We start from the raw sequence: 17069 nt of genomic DNA, 5'->3' as shown, positions 1-17069 counted from the left end.
ATCACGGAGGACAAAGGAAAATGCACACACGGTAATACAATCAGGCTGAAGGGTTCAAGCTGGCAATATACAGAATGAAAGCAGCTTAATTGCAATGAAAATACTGATGAGGCACAAGGTACAAAAGCATTACTATTAGCATGTCATGTTAAATCAATGTGAAAATGAAAAAGTCGTATTAGCATTGCAAGCAACCTCATATCAGAGACATTAACTGTCATTTTTACTGAACAGATCATAAGGCCTAATGTTTGCCCGGGACAAACAAACAACCCACTGAGGCACAGACGTCACTTCAACGTCTATTCCACGTTGGTGCAACGTTCAATTTCATTGAAATGACGTCGAGACAACTTTGATTCAACCAGTGTGTGCCCAGTGGGAAGATTTGCCAGCAAATATTCAAACAACAAAAAGTGAAAGTAATGACTTATATATTGCAGTACCTTCATTTCCCCTTAAGATGTGGGGGCAGAACAAAACGTGATACATTCAATAACAAACTAAGATACTTTGGTTATATCTTGAATATTGGGGAATTACATTCATAATGTTCTGTATATTCAAGTTTCATTTTCCCCATCATAATAAAAACAGGGGGATGGCAGTTACACTTGTGTTTGGATGAGTGAATGGATGAATACTAGAACCAGTTACAGTTGTGAATGGATGACTATTAGAATCAGTTACACTTGTGTTTGGATGAGTGAATGGATGAATACTAGAACCAGTTACAGTTGTGAATGGATGACTATTAGAATCAGTTACAGCTGTGTTTGGATGAGTGAATGGATGAATATTAGAATCAGTTACACTTGTGAATGGATGACTATTAGACTCAGTTACACTTGTTTGGATGAGTGAATGGATGACTATTAGAATCAGTTACACTTGTGTTTGGATGAGTGAATGGATGACTATTAGAATCAGTTACACTTGTGTTTGGATGAGTGAATGGATGACTATTAGAATCAGTTACACTTGTGTTTGGATGAGTGAATGGATGACTATTAGAATCAGTTACACTTGTGAATGGATGACTATTAGAATCAGTTACACTTGTGAATGGATGACTATTAGAATCAGTTACAGCTGTGTTTGGATGAGTGAATGGATGAATATTAGAATCAGTTACAGCTGTGTTTGGATGAATATTAGAATCAGTTACAGCTGTGTTTGGATGAGTGAATGGATGAATATTAGAATCAGTTACAGCTGTGTTTGGATGAGTATTAGAATCCGTTACAGCTGTGTTTGGATGAGTGAATGGATGAATATTAGAATCAGTTACAGCTGTGTTTGGATGAGTATTAGAATCCGTTACAGCTGTGTTTGGATGAGTGAATGGATGAATATTAGAATCAGTTACAGCTGTGTTTAGATTAATATTAATATCAGTTACAGAAGGCCATGAACATTAGTTGTAAAAGCTAGTGACCAAAACATCACATTTAAGTGTAACGGCAGTAACAAAAACATCATGGATTTTCATTTGTTTGGCAACAGCTCCACCAACAGAGAAATAGCACAAAGACACCTCTTGTTTCAATACGATAAATGTATTTGATTTTGGTTATAATATCAGCATTTTATCTCATAGGATGATATTAGAATATAAAAATGAACATTGTACGTAAGCCACTAGTACTGATCCATTCAGATTCATTCATTCACCATTATTCTGAGTTGAATAAAAATAACATTATAGAACATATACAGTGCCTTGCGAAAGTATTCGGCCCCCTTGAACTTTGCGACCTTTTGCCACATTTCAGGCTTCAAACATAAATATATAAAACTGTATTTTTTTGTGAAGAATCAACAACAAGTGGGACACAATCATGAAGTGGAACGACATTTATTGGATATTTCAAACTTTTTTAACAAATCAAAAACTGAAAAATTGGGCGTGCAAAATTATTCAGCCCCTTTACTTTCAGTGCAGCAAACTCTCTCCAGAAGTTCAGTGAGGATCTCTGAATGATCCAATGTTGACCTAAATTACTAATGATGATAAATACAATCCACCTGTGTGTAATCAAGTCTCCGTATAAATGCACCTGCACTGTGATAGTCTCAGAGGTCCGTTAAAAGCGCAGAGAGCATCATGAAGAACAAGGAACACACCAGGCAGGTCCGAGATACTGTTGTGAAGAAGTTTAAAGCCGGATTTGGATACAAAAATATTTCCCAAGCTTTAAACATCCCAAGGAGCACTGTGCAAGCGATAATAATGAAATGGAAGGAGTATCAGACCACTGCAAATCTACCAAGACCTGGCTGTCCCTCTAAACTTTCAGCTCATACAAGGAGAAGACTGATCAGAGATGCAGCCAAGAGGCCCATGATCACTCTGGATGAACTGCAGAGATCTACAGCTGAGGTGGGAGACTCTGTCCATAGGACAACAATCAGTCGTATATTGCACAAATCTGGCCTTTATGGAAGAGTGGCAAGAAGAAAGCCATTTCTTAAAGATATCCATAAAAAGTGTTGGTTAAAGTTTACCACAAGCCACCTGGGAGACACACCAAACATGTGGAAGAAGGTGCTCTGGTCAGATGAAACCAAAATTGAACTTTTTGGCAACAATGCAAAACGTTATGTTTGGCGTAAAAGCAACACAGCTGAACACACCATCCCCACTGTCAAACATGGTGGTGGCAGCATCATGGTTTGGGCCTGCTTTTCTTCAGCAGGGACAGGGAAGATGGTTGAAATTTATGGGAAAATGGATGGAGCCAAATACAGGACCATTCTGGAAGAAAACCTGATGGAGTCTGCAAAAGACCTGAGACTGGGACGGAGATTTGTCTTCCAACAAGACAATGATCCAAAACATAAAGCAAAATCTACAATGGAATGGTTCAAAAATAAACATATCCAGGTGTTAGAATGGCCAAGTCAAAGTCCAGACCTGAATCCAATCGAGAATCTGTGGAAAGAACTGAAAACTGCTGTTCACAAATGCTCTCCATCCAACCTCACTGAGCTCGAGCTGTTTTGCAAGGAGGAATGGGAAAAAATGTCAGTCTCTCGATGTGCAAAACTGATAGAGACATACCCCAAGCGACTTACAGCTGTAATCGCAGCAAAAGGTGGCGCTACAAAGTATTAACTTAAGGGGGCTGAATCATTTTGCACGCCCAATTTTTCAGTTTTTGATTTGTTAAAAAAGTTTGAAATATCCAATAAATGTCGTTCCACTTCATGATTGTGTCCCACTTGTTGTTGATTCTTCACAAACAAATACAGTTTTATATCTTTATATTTGAAGCCTGAAATGTGGCAAAAGGTCGCAAAGTTCAAGGGGGCCGAATACTTTCGCAAGGCACTGTAAATGACATGGCCCCCCAAAAAAAATACTCAGATAGTCACATCTCAGTGATGTTAATTTGTGTCTCTGTTAAGGTATGTCTTAATGACAAAATGTTGGAGTCAAGCTTCTGAAAAAAGTGTAGGTAACACATGAGCAGAGTGAAACAACAACATTAACAAACAAACACACCGTTACTCACAGACAATTGGCACATCTCAGTAAGTAGCAGATCAACATAATCATACAGGAACCCCCCCCCATCCCTCCTCTCCTCTTGGTAACACAGTAGTTGAAGTTAGTGGGTCTACTCAACGCATCACACCAGTGTCTCTGGTAGTGTGTCTGTGTTGTCTGTTGATAAGAGCTTCCATATCTGCCAACTCTCTCTCTGCCACTCCGGGCTGACTGGCACCTTTCCTTCCAGAGGACTAGTGGAGGGGTTCTTAGGGGCCACAGTCCGGTTCCTGGGGCTGCAGCTGCCCTGGGGGGGCCGTTGGGGGCTCTGTGGGGTCACACACTGGTGCGTGGAGAGGGAGAGGGAAGGTGTAGAGTGAGAACATTCTCTGTGTGTTCCTCTGAGAGGTCCAGGGTAGGGAGGGGGAGGCCTTCCATCCACCCTGCCGCCAGGCCTGCCTCTGAGGGAGGGACTGGCAGGCTGTGACACTCCTCCTCTTAGTGCGAGGTCCTCTGAGCTGCCGGCCCCTGGTCTTCCCTGTGGTCGGTGATGTAATAATGAGTCGGTACCCTGCTGTCTTTGCCCTCTCTCCGTCAGAGGGCTACTGCTGCAGCGAGTCACCGGGGGGTGTGGTCTGCACTCAGGCACACCTAATGAGGTATAAGTTCGTCTGACAGGCAGTTTGCTGTTGTTACCTTGGTGACGGTCGAGTCCCTCTGATGAGCCGTGTTCCGAAACGTCGCCATGGGAACCTAGGGGAAACCATTTATACACATAATCAACGTCTAACTCCATCTAGTCTACAATGTTTATTCTAGGTTGCAAAGTTTCAAAGAGCAAAGAATGAGACATTATGTTTAAAGACAATGAATGTACCAGTGATGTGATGATCCACAAACCCTTTCCTTAGAGAGGCATGCCAGGCACCCCAGACATGTTCATCAGGTGTGTCTAATGGAAAAATAAGACATATTCCTCAGCCTAAGTAGCCATATACAATACAGCATATTGTGCTATTTTCAGAAATTAAATGACCAACAACTCGACCATTGGGAAGCTCACCTTTGCCTGTGGATGGTGAGTGACAGGTGATGCTAGGACGACCTTTGACGTGGCCAACCAGTGTGTACTGCTCTGGAACCCTGAACAGCCTATCAGAGAGGAGGTTCCTGTCCTCCTGGGGCTGGGAGAGCAGCCGCTCCGGCAGCACAGGTGAGTTGTTGTCATAGGGGGACACATCCCCACTGGAGGCCTTGTTGGAGTCACTGGAGCAACGCCTCTCCCTCAAAGAGAAGGGATCCTCAGTCCTCAGAGGGCCTGGACCACTATGGGGGAGAGGAGAAGAAAGAGACATGATGTAAAATGAGACATATGATGACCAGTAGATTTACCATAGTAGGTATTATCTGACCAGGAACAACTCATTGCCCTAGTTACAAAGTATGCCATGGTGTACAGAGAAGGGAGACAACTGAAATGATATGTTATCACAATGATGTCTGGGTAAGAGAACGGAAACTACATTATATCAAATCTAATTTTATTGGTCGCATACAACATATTTAGCAGATGTTATTGTGGGTGTAGCAAAATGCTTGTGTTCCTAGATCCAACAGTGCAGTAATATCTCATGTTTAGGTAAGAACATTAAAACCAAATGTCATCACAATGATGTTTAGGTAAGAAAACTGAAACTATATGTCATCACGATGATGTTTAGGTAGGAAAACTGAAACTATATGTCATCACCATGATGTTTAGGTAAGAAGTGAAAATACACAATACTACCACCAGGGGGTGCTCGAGTACCTTCTCAGAGCCCCATACATCACCGTACAGGATTTTCACAGAGCTTTTTAAATATTTGTCATGTAGTAGATGTTATCTTATCTGGAGCAAGTAGGGTTAAGGACATATTTTTCACCTAGTCAGCTCAGGGATTCAAACCAGCGACATTTCAGTTACTGGCCCAACGCTCTTAACTACTAAGCCACCTGATGCCCATTTGGCAGAGGCACAGCATCACGTCCAATCGTCCATATCTAAGCACACAAAAGGCCACACACTCACGAGTGCTGAGAATCCTTCCTCCTCAGGAGGTAATCCACTACGTCAGGATCCGTCTCTAGTAGACTCATCAGAACCTCATTCTGCAGGTCAGGCGGCACCTGGAAGGGCCAGAAACACACAATCCTTAACTAGACGTCTCAGCTGAACAGACAGTTGTTACATCTACCTCATTCTCTGTTGGCTTAAACTGGATATCTAAGTCCTTCACTGTAAATCAAGCGGCTCAGATGTAGGCCAAGTGTTGAGACAGATATTGACACAATAATGTAAATATGTACTCTGAAACGCTAAATTACAAGAGCTGAAACAAGAATGTCTCCTACAGACGATGTATAATAAGCAAGTGGTTCAAGTAAAGTTTAAAGCTATTGCACCATTGGTTAACACATGCAAATATATATACACTACCGTTCAAAAGTTTGGGGTCACTTAGAAATGTCCTTGTTTTTAACAGAAAAGCTCATTTTTTGTCCATTAAAATAGCATCAAATTGATCAGAAATACAGTGTAGACATTGTTAATGTTGTAAATGACTGTTGTAGCTGGAAACGGCAGATTTTTAAAGGAATATCTACATAGGCGTACAGAGGCCCATTATCAGCAACCATCACTCATGTGTTCCAGTGGCATACTGTGTAAGCTAATCCAAGTTAATAATTTTAAAAGGGTAATTGATCATTAGAAAACCCATTTGCAATTATGTTAGCACAGCTGCAAACTGTTGTGCTGATTAAAGAAGCAATACAACTGGCCTTCTTTAGACTAGTTGAGTATCTGGAGCATCATTTGTGGGTTCGATTACAGGCTCAAAATGGCCAGAAACAAATAACTTTCTTCTGAAACTCGTCTGTCTATTCTTGTTCTGAGTAATGAAGGCTATTCCATGCGAGAAAATGCCAAGAAACTGAAGATCTCGTACAACACTCGTACTACTCCCTTCACAGAACAGTGCAAACTGGCTCTAACAGAATTGAAAGAGAGTGGGTGGCCCCGGTGCACAACTGAGCAAAAGGACAAGTATATTAGAGTGTCTGTGAGGCGTCTGTTTCTCAAACTAGACACTCTAATGTACTTGTCCTCTTGCTCATAAACTTGGATTAGCTAACACAATGTGCCATTGGAACACAGGAGTGATGGTTGCTGATAATGGGCCTCTGTACACCTATGTAGATATCATAAAAAAATCAGCCGTTTCCAGCTACAATAGTCATTTACAACATTAACAATGTCTACACTGTATTTCTAATCAATTCGATGTTATTTTAATGGACAAAAAAAAAAGTTTTTCTGTAAAAAACAAGGACATTTCTAAGTGACCCCAAACTTTTGAACGGTAGTGCATATAGCTTAGATGAAGCAATGCAATGGAAAGGGTAAGGGAGGGATGGTGGTTGTGAGATATTTTGTGTTGAAAGATCCCACAGACTAAAGGTTTAAAGGAAATCCACGGTTGCTGTATCTATTCCATCTATTTATGGTCTTATCAAATTAATGACATCGATTCTTGAAGAATATAACATACAAATGCCTCACGAGATCAACGGTCGTACCATATCAGAAACCAAAATACACTGAACAAAAATATATACGCAAACATGCAACAATTTCCAAGATTTTACTGAGTTACAGTTCATATAAGGAAATCAGTCGATTGAAATAAATAAATTAGGTCATAATCTATGGATTTCACATGACTGGGAATACAGACATGCATCTGTTGGTCACATAAACCTTTAAAAAAAGTAGGGGCGTGGATCAGAAAACCAGTCAGTATCTGGTGTGACCGCCATTTGCCTCATTCAGCGCAGCACATTCTCCTTTGCATAGAGTTGATCAGGCTGTTGATTGTGGCCTGTGGAATGTTGTCCCACTCCTCTTCAATGGCTGTGCAAAGTTGCTGGATATTGGCAGGAACTGGAACACGCTTGTCGTATATGCTGTCATACATGTTGATCCAGAGCATCCCAAACATGCTCAATGGGTGACATGTATGGTGAGTATGCAGGCCATGGAAGAACTGGGACATTTTCAGTGTCCAGGAATTGTGTACAGATCCTTGTGACATGGGGCCGTGCATTATCATGCTGAAACATGAGCTGATGGCAGCGGATGAATGGCACGATAATGGGCCTCAGGATCTCGTCACGATATCTCTTTGCATTCAAATTGCCATCGATAAAATGCATTTGTGTTTGCTGTCCCTAGTTTATGCCTGCCCATAGCATTACCCCACCGCCAAATTCTCTAAAACAATGTTGGAGGCAGCTTATGGAAGATAAATTAACATTCAATTCTCTGGCAACAGCTCTGGTGGACATTCCTGCAGGCAGCATGCCAATTGTACGCTCCCTCAAAACTTGAGACATCTGTGGCATTGTGTTGTGTGACAAATCTGCACATTTATAGTGGCCTTTTATTGTCCCCCAGCACAAGGTGCACCTGTGTAATGATCATGAACCTCAAGGATCATACCCTTTTTTTCAATTTTCACCTAAAATGACATAACCAAATCTAACTGCCTGTAGCTCAGGACCTGAAGCAAGGATATGCATATTCTTGATACCATTTGAAAGGAAACACTTTGAAGTTTCTGGAAATGTGAAATTAATGTAGGAGAATATAACACATTAGATCTGGTAAAACATGATTTTTCTATTTTGTATTTTTCCATCATTGAAATGTAGGAGAATGGCCATACTTTCAGATAGGAGTCCTGGTGTAATTTAGATTTTGGCCACCAGATGGCAACAGTGTGTGTGTGTGTGTGTGTGCAAAGTTTCAGACTGATCCAGTGAAGAATTACATTACTGCACAAAATGTTGTATCAAGTCTGCCAGGAGATTGCCTAAATGTGCCGAATTGATCATTTATACATTTTCAAGTACATAACTATAGAGAACATATAAAAATGTTTTGGTAATAAAAAAGATTACGTTTACACACTCCTAGGAATGTCATACAGTACACGATGGATCATTAGCTTATACACTTTCACAAATCTAGATGGCCGGGTCAAATCAAATCAAATGTATTTGTCACATACAAATATGTATGTAGTTAGCAGATGTTAATGCAAGTGTAGCGAAATGCTTGTGCTTCTAGTTCCGACCATGCAGTAATATCTAACAATATCTAACATCCAATATATAACATTCCGTGACACCGGGTGGTGTAGGTGTCCTGGAGGGCAGGTAGTTTGCACCCGGTGATGCGTTGTGCAGACCTCACTACCCTCTGGAGAGTCTTACGGTTATGGGTGGAGCAGCTGCCGTACGGTGGTGGGCGGTGATACAGCCCGACAGGAGGTTCTCAATTGTGCATCTGTAAAAGTTTGTGTGTTTTTGGTGACAAGCCAAATTGTTTCAGCCTCCTGAGGTTGAAGAGGCGCTGCTGCGCCTTCTTCACAACACTGTCTGTGTGGGTGGACCATTTCAGTTTGTCCGTGATGTGTATGCCGAGGAACTTAAAACTCTCCACCCTCTCCACTACTGTCCCATCAATGTAGATAGGGGGCTGCTCCCTCTGCTGTTTCCTGAAGTCCACGATCATCTCCTTTGTTTTGTTGACATTGAATGTGAGGTTATTTTCCTGACACCACACTCCGAGGGCCCTCACCTCCTCCCTGTAGGCTGTCTCATCGTTGTTGGTAATCAAGCCTATCACTGTAGTGTCGTCTGCAAATTTGATGATTGAGTTGGAGGCGTGCATGGCCATGCAGTCGTGGGTGAACAGGTAGTACAGGAGAGGGCTGAGAACGCACCCTTGTGGGGACCCAGTGTTGAGGATCAGCGGGGTGGAGATGTTGTTACCTACCCTCACCACCTGGGGGCGGCACGTCAGGAAGTCCAGGACCCAGTTGCACAGGGTGGGGTCGAGACCCAGGGTCTCGAGCTTAATGATGAGTTTGGAGGGTACTATGGTGTTAAATGCTGAGCTGTAATCGATGAACAGCATTCTTACATAGGTATTCCTCTTGTCCAGATGGGTTAGGGCAGTGTGGTGGCGATTGCGTCGTCTGTGGACCTATTGGGGGGGGTAAGCAAATTGGAGTGGGTCTAGGGTGTCAGGTAGGGTGGAGGTGATATGGTCCTTGACTAGTCTCTCAAAGCACTTCATGATGATGGAAGTGAGTGCTACAGGTCGGTTGTCATTTAGCTTTCTTGAGAACAGGAACAATGGTGGCTCTCTTGAAGCATGTGGGGACAGCAGACTGGGATAAGAATTGATTGAATATGTCTGTAAACACACCAGCCTGCCAGTCTGTGCACGCTCTGAGTATGCGGCTGGGGATGCCGTCTGGGCCTGCAGCCTTGCGAGGGTTGACACGTTTAAATGTTTTACTCACGTTGGCTGCAGTGAAGGAGAGCCCGCAGGATTTGGTAGCTGGCCGTGTCAGTGACACTGTATTGTCCTCAAAGCGAGCAAAAAAGTTGTTTAGTCTGTCTGGGAGCAAGGCATCGTGATCCGCGACGGGGCTGGTTGTTCTTTTGTAGTCCGTGATTGATTGTAGACCCTGCCACATACCTCTCGTGTCTGAGCCGTTGAATTGCGACTCCACTTTGTCTCTGTTCTGACGCTTAGCTTGTTTGATTGCCTTGCGGAGGGAATAGCTACACTGTTTGTATTCGGTCATGTTTCCGGTCACCTTGCCCTGATTAAAAGCAGTGGTTCACGTGTTCTGTTTTGCACCAATTCTGCCATCAATCCACCGTTTCTGGTTGGGGAATGTTGTAATAGACGCTGTGGGTACAACATCACCGATGCACTTGTTAATAAACTCGCACACCGAATCAGCGTATTCGTCAATGTTGTTGTTCGCCGCAATGCGGAACATATCCCAGTCCACGTGTTCGATGCAATTTTGAAGCGTGGAATCAGATTGGTCGGACCAGCGTTGAACAGACCTGAGCGCGGGTGCTTCCTGTTTTAGTTTCTGTCTATAGGCTGGGAGCAACAAAATGGAGTCGTGGCCAGCTTTTCCGAAGGGAGGTCGGGGGAGGGCCTTAAATGCATTGCGGCAGTTAGAATAACAGTGGTCTAGGGTTTTGCCCTGGTAGCACAATCAATATGCTGATAGAATTTAGGGAGCCTTGTTTTCAGATTAGCCTTGTTAAAATCCCTGGCTACAATAAGTGCAGCCTCAGGATATGTGGTTTCCAGTTTACATAGAGTCCAATGAAGTTCTTTCAGGGCCGGCGATGTGTCTGCTTGGGGGGGAAATAACACATAAAAAAACAAAACACTGCATAGTTTCCTAGGAACGCGAAGCAAGGCGGCCATCTCTGTCAGCGCCGGAAGTGAAGGAACGTGGGGTGGGTGTGGAGCCAGAGACATCAGTGGGTAAAACTGTAGACCCCAGTTGCTACATTTGAACATAAAAATGTATTTTATCAAACACAACTATGCTACATTTATCTCTGGGACCCTCGGGATGACAAATAAGAGCAAGATTACTGAATGTATCAAACCAGTTGCCGTGATAAAAGGTTTGTTGTTTTGCACTCTCCTCAAACAATAGCATGGTATTTTTTCATTGTAATAGCTACTGTTAATTAGACACAGCAGTTAGATTAACAAGAATGTAATCTTCTGCCCATATAAGACACGTCTATGTCCTGGAAAGTTGGCTGTTTTATACAACGACATTCTAGTCACATTAGCAACAACCGTCCCGGTTTAGGGACACTGATCCCGTAGAGGTTTAAAATAATCAACTTCTTGATATGCCACACCTGCCAGGTGGATGGATTACCTTGGCAAATGAGAAATGCTCACTAACAAGGATGTAAACACATTTATGGACAAAAATTTATGGAACTAAGCTTTTTATGGAAAATTTCTGGGATTTTTTATTTCAGCTCATGAAAAATTGGACCAACAATGTTGTGTTTATATTTTTGTTCAGTGCACATGTCATGATAGGAGTGAGTCCCCAGATGCTCCAGCCACACACAACATGCTTTGATAATGTGTGTGCAGTTCATTCTGAAAGTATTCAGACCACTTCGATTTTTCCACATTTTGTTACGTTACAGCTTAATTCTAACATTTATTAAATTAAATGTTTTCCTTATCAATCCACACACAATACCCCATAGTGCCAAAGCGAATACAGGTTTTTATGAGATTTTGCACATTTTATAATAATAAAAAAACTGAAATACCCTATTTACATAAGTATTGAGACCCTTCGCAATGAGACTCGAAATTGAGCTCAGGTGTATTCTGTTTCCATTGATCATCCTTGAGATGTTTCTACAATTTGATTAGAGTCAACCTGTGGTAAATGCAATTGATTGGACATGATTTGGAAAGGCACACTGTGAGACATGCACTGTCCCACAGTTGACAGTGCATGTCAGAGCAACATCCAAGCCATGAGGTCGAAGGAATTGTCCGTAAAGCTCCGAGACAGGATTGTGTCGAGGCACACATCTGGGCAAGGGTACCAAAACATTTCTGTAGCATTGAAGGTCCCCAAGAACACAGTGGCCTCCATCATTCATAAATGGAAGAAGTTTGGAACCACCAAGACCTAGAGCTGGACGCCCGGATAAACTGAGCAATCGGGGAGAAGGGCCTTGGTCAGGGAGGTGACCAAGAACCTGATCGTCACTCTGACAGAGCTCTAGAGTTCCTCTGTGGACATTGGGAGAACCTTCCAGAAGGACAACCATCTCTGCAGAACTCCACCAATCAGGCCTTTATGGTAGAATGGCCAGACGGAAGCCACTCCTCAGTAAAAGGCACATGACAGCTGCTTGGAGTTTGCCAAAAGGCACCTAAATTACTCTTAGACCACGATAAACAATATTCTCTGGTCTAATAAAACCAAGATTGAACTCTTTGGCCTGAATGCCAAGCGTCACGTCTGGAGGAAACCTGGCACCATCCCTACGGTGAAGAATGGGGTTGGTGGCATCATGCTGTGGGGATGTTTTTCAGCGGCAAGGACTGGGAGACTAGTAAGGAACGGAGCTAAGTACAGAGAGATCCTTGATAAAAACCTGCTAAAGAGCGCTCAAGACCTCGGACTGGGGTGAAGGTTCACCTTCCAACACGACAACGACCCAAAGCACACATCCAAGAAAACGCAAGAGTGGCTTCAGGACAAGTCTCTGAATGTACTTGAGTGGCCCAGCCAGAGCCCGGACTTGATCCCGATCGAACATCTCTGGAGAGATCTGATGATAGCAGTGCAGCAAACCTCCCCATCCAACTGGACAGAGCTTGAGAGGATCTGCAGAGGAGAATGAGAGAAATTCCCCAAATACAGTTGTGCCACGCTTATAGTGTCTTACCCAAGAAGACTCGAAGCTGTAATCACTGCAAAAAGGTGCTTCAACTGAGTAAAGGGTCTGAATACCTATGTAAATGTGAATTCAGTTTGACATTTTTTAATACATTTTCAAAAAAATTCTAGAACCCTTTTTTTGCTTTGTCATTATGGGATATTGTGTGTTGATTGAGGATGGAAGAAAAACAATTGAATCTATTTTAGAATAAGGTTGTAACGTAACAAAAAACTTTCTGAATGCACTGTAAGCAAAAACTGTGCATAGCTTCAAAATATGCTTAACTATATTGTTGACATATTGAGTGGTCAGTCCTTGCGTCAAAATAGCTCTGTCTATGAATTTAAGAGTGATTGCATTTCTCCATGTCCATCCCTCACCTTTTTACCATAACAGAGGCAGTGCGTGTGCTTTGTTATTGTTTCAACTGAGGATTGCCCCTTTAAGAGAAATAGAGCTTGGTCTGGAAAGAAACTGTAAAGACACTGTAATCAGTATGTCCAAATCCATAGTCCTCCTTTTCCTGGACCTTATAAGGACCCGTACAGGAGTGAAAAACAAAGGCAGGAGTTGATGATCTTCTCTGTGGAGCTTGGTTTTACAAGGCTTAGGCCTTCTCCAAAACGTATAAAATGCATGTTTACATTTCATTAGATGGAGCCACTCTATTAAAGGAATACATCTGTATTTTGGCAATGAGGTCCTTTTATCTACTTCCCCAGTCAGATGAACTTGTGTTTACCATTTTCTTTGTATCTGCGTGCAGTTCGAAGGACATTCCTAACTAGAACTACTGCAATGACTAACTATAGTAGCGTTACCACAATGACTGGAAGTCTATGGTATCTGCTAGCAGAACCTACCTCTAATTTCCTTCATAAAAATGTAATCCATGGGGAAGTAGATAGCAGGCCTCATTGCCAAATTCCCAAAGTATCCCTTTAAGCACAATTCCCCTAAGAACAATTATTCTAGGAAAGGAGAGCAGTGACTAAGAGAGTTCAATTGTTTGTCAGCTGTGCCAATTTTGTACTCTGTTCTCTATCTAGTGTGATAAACACTTATATATCCATCTATTGGTGCCATGTTACAGTGTTTTCCATAAGTGGATAGCTTACCATGAAGAGGGTCTCATATGTGGTGATCATGCTGTGTACCACGCCAATGATGGCTGTACTCTCCTCTGCGCGGGCAACACTCTGAACAGTAAACTCCTTGTCTGAGCTCTTCTGCTTGTGTAGAAGGTTGGGCCCAAAGACGGTGGCCAAGTTGAGTGATGTCATCTTGTTCCCGGTGATCTAAAGACAGCAGTGGGACAATGAGCACAAAAACATACACACACACACACACACACACACCTTTCTGAGAAGCTCTCCTGCCAGTGCTGGCAAACATGAGCTCCTTCTGCTCGGTAGGACATGAACAGTTTGTTATGCATCGTCATGAAATCCCCAGTAATAACAGGATAATGAAGCCTGAATTGATCTCATTCTGGCTGTCTGGCCAGCAGCCCCACAACTCACAGCCTCACAGGCCAAGTACGTGATTGTTAGCAAGACATTTTCGTCTGATCTTTTGTGGTTACAGGAAAAATCAGGACTATGCTGAAGGTTAGGTTGATGGAGGTTAACTGGAAGGATTAGTTAAGGTAACACTGAATAAAAACATCAGATGACTTTCTGGTCTTTCTTTTAAGTTTAATGTAAAATTAACATGGGTAAGCAGTCATTAATACAGATTTTTTTTTTAAATCAATTATGATTATGGTAGCAATAGAAAACAATTAATGCACATGGCTGACTCTTGACACACAGAGGTGTATACATATTCAAACCGAGAGGAGTGTGGGAATTAATACTCACTTAAGCCGCTCTTGTCAACATGAATAAAGCTATAAAGTCCGTCAATTTGTTACATCAGAATGTAAAAATATCCTTCCCATGTACTCCTCTCTGCGCTCATTTGGGGTGGTGGAAGTACTATTACTAGCATGCTAATGACAATGTGGTCTGCGCTGTAATGTAAAATGCTTGCAGTATTTCGATAGATGAATATGACTCATGACCTTGTCAAGAATCATAAATAACCAACATTGGGAAAAACTACAACATTCATCTATCATCTACCTGAGTAAATTAATTACACTACTAACCTCTCATCCTGTCATGCTCTGCCCTGTCCTCCTGCCCTTTCCTCATGTCCTGCCATGTCCAGCCCTCATGTCCTGTCCTCCTACCCTGTCCTCCAGTCATCCTATCCTGTCCTCCTGTCCTGCCGTGTCCTACCCTCATGTCCTGTCCTCCAGTCATCCTATCCTGTCCTGCCGTGTCCTACCCTCATGTCCTGTCCTCCAGTCATCCTATCCTGTCCTCCTGTCCTGCCGTGTCCTACCCTCATGTCCTGTCCTTCCCTGCACTGCCCTCATGGCCTGTCCTCCTGTCCTGCCGTGTCCTGTCCTCCTGCCCTGTCCTCCAGTCTTCCTATTCTGTCCTCCTGTCCTGCCGTGTCCTACCCTCAAGTCCTTGCCTGCCCTGTCCATTCCACACCTCATGTCCGTCCCTGTCCTGACTGTCCTCTGCGTGGGCGGTCACCGTGGCCAGGAACTCCAGGAGGCGTTGCAGGGTGTCACTGTTGCACGGCGGCAGCAGATACACCAGTAGCTGGATGGTGCTCTCCTGGTCTGGATGGTCCAGTACTGCAGAGGAAGACAACCATCAACACAACTCCCTCTCATTCTCACAGGTACAGGTACAGACACGTTTTACAATACAGACGGTATAGGAATCAGGTATACTCTCTTGGTGTATGAAGTGTATGCTTTCTTAATAACAAAACTACTGTAGTGTACAGTGGCTTGCGAAAGTATTCACCCCCTTGGCATTTTTCCTATTTTGTTGCCTTACAGCCTGGAATTACAATAGATTTTTTTGGGGGGTGTTTATCATTTGATTTACACAACATGCCTACCACTTTGAAGATGCAATTTTTTTTTTATTGTGAAACAAATAAGACAAAAAAACTGAAAACTTGAGCGTGCATACTGTAACTATTCACCCCAACAAAGTCAATACTTTGTAGAGACACCTTTTGCAGCAATTACAGCTGTAAGTCTCTTGGGGTATGTCTCTATAAGCTTGGCACATCTAACCACTGGGATTTTTTGCCCATTCTCAAAGGCAAAACTGCTCCAGCTCCTTCAAGTTGGATGGGTTCCGCTGGTGTACAGCAATATTTAAGTCATACCACCGATTCTCAATTGGATTGAGGTCTGGGCTTTGACTAGGCCATTCATTGGAATGTTCCCCCTTAAACCACGCAAGTGTTGCTTTAGCAGTATGCTTAGGGACATTGTCCTGCTGGAAGGTGAACCTCCATCCCAATCTCAAATCTCAAAGAAATTCCCTATATTTAGCGCCATCCATCATTCCTTCAATTCTGACCAGTTTCCCAGTCCCTGCCATTGAAAAACATCCCCACAGCATGATGCTGCCACCACCATGCTTCACTGTGAATGAAGTTCATGGATGAAGTTCTCGGGGTGATGGAGGTGTTGGGTTTGACCCAGACTGTGTTTTGCTTGATGGCCAAAAAGCTCAATTTTAGTCTCATCTGACCAGAGTACCTTCTTTCATATGTTTGGGGAGTCTCCCACATGAATTTTGGCAAACACCAAACGTGTTTGCTTATTTTCTTCTTTAAGCAATGGCTTTTTTCTGGCCACTCTTCCGTAAAGCCCAACTCTGTGGAGTATATGGCTTAAAGTGGTCCTATGGACAGATACTCCAATCTCCGCTGTGGAGCTTTGCAGATCCTTCAGGGTTATCTTTGGTCTCTTTATTGCCTCTCTGATTAACGTCCTCCTTGCCTGGTCAGTGAGTTTTGGTGGGCGGCCCTCTCTCGGCAGGTTCGTTGTGGTGCCATATTCTTTCAATTTTTTAATAATGGATTTAATGGTGCTCCATGGGATGTTCAAGTTTCAGATATTTAAAAAAACAACAACCTTGATCTGTACTTCTCCACAACGTTGTCCTTGACCTGTTTGGAGAGCTCCTTGGTCTTCATATTGCCGCTTGCTTGGTGGTGCCTCTTGCTTAGTGGTGTTGCAGACTCTGAGGCCTTTCAGAACAGGTGTATACATACTGAGATCATGTGACACTTAGATTGCACACAGGTGGACCTTATTTAACCAATTATGTGACGTCTGAAGGTA

At 42.9% G+C, this 17069-nt stretch overlaps 1 protein-coding gene across 2 annotated transcripts in view; it reads right to left on the bottom strand.

Annotated features, from left to right (window-relative positions):
• Nucleotides 1-1540: 1540 nt before the first annotated feature.
• The window catches only part of LOC110504830 (rho GTPase-activating protein 6), an 83385-nt gene continuing 67856 nt past the window's right edge, over nucleotides 1541-17069 (bottom strand). For both annotated transcript variants that reach the window (XM_036975242.2, XM_036975243.2), the window contains exons 8-13: nucleotides 15406-15554; nucleotides 13978-14157; nucleotides 5565-5662; nucleotides 4557-4819; nucleotides 4371-4445; nucleotides 1541-4246 (exon numbers count right to left, since the gene is read on the bottom strand). In XM_036975242.2, coding sequence (XP_036831137.1) covers nucleotides 3636-4246; nucleotides 4371-4445; nucleotides 4557-4819; nucleotides 5565-5662; nucleotides 13978-14157; nucleotides 15406-15554 — 1376 coding nt within the window. In that variant the 3' untranslated portion in view covers nucleotides 1541-3635. The remainder of the gene's footprint in view (nucleotides 4247-4370; nucleotides 4446-4556; nucleotides 4820-5564; nucleotides 5663-13977; nucleotides 14158-15405; nucleotides 15555-17069) is intronic.

Source organism: Oncorhynchus mykiss, chromosome 3 (genome assembly GCF_057628025.1).
Source record: "Oncorhynchus mykiss isolate SJ-2025 chromosome 3, ASM5762802v1, whole genome shotgun sequence".
Classification (NCBI taxonomy): Eukaryota; Metazoa; Chordata; class Actinopteri; order Salmoniformes; family Salmonidae; genus Oncorhynchus; species Oncorhynchus mykiss.
The sequence above is the reverse complement of the archived record's forward strand: the minus strand, read 5'-3'. Positions and strand labels throughout refer to the sequence as shown.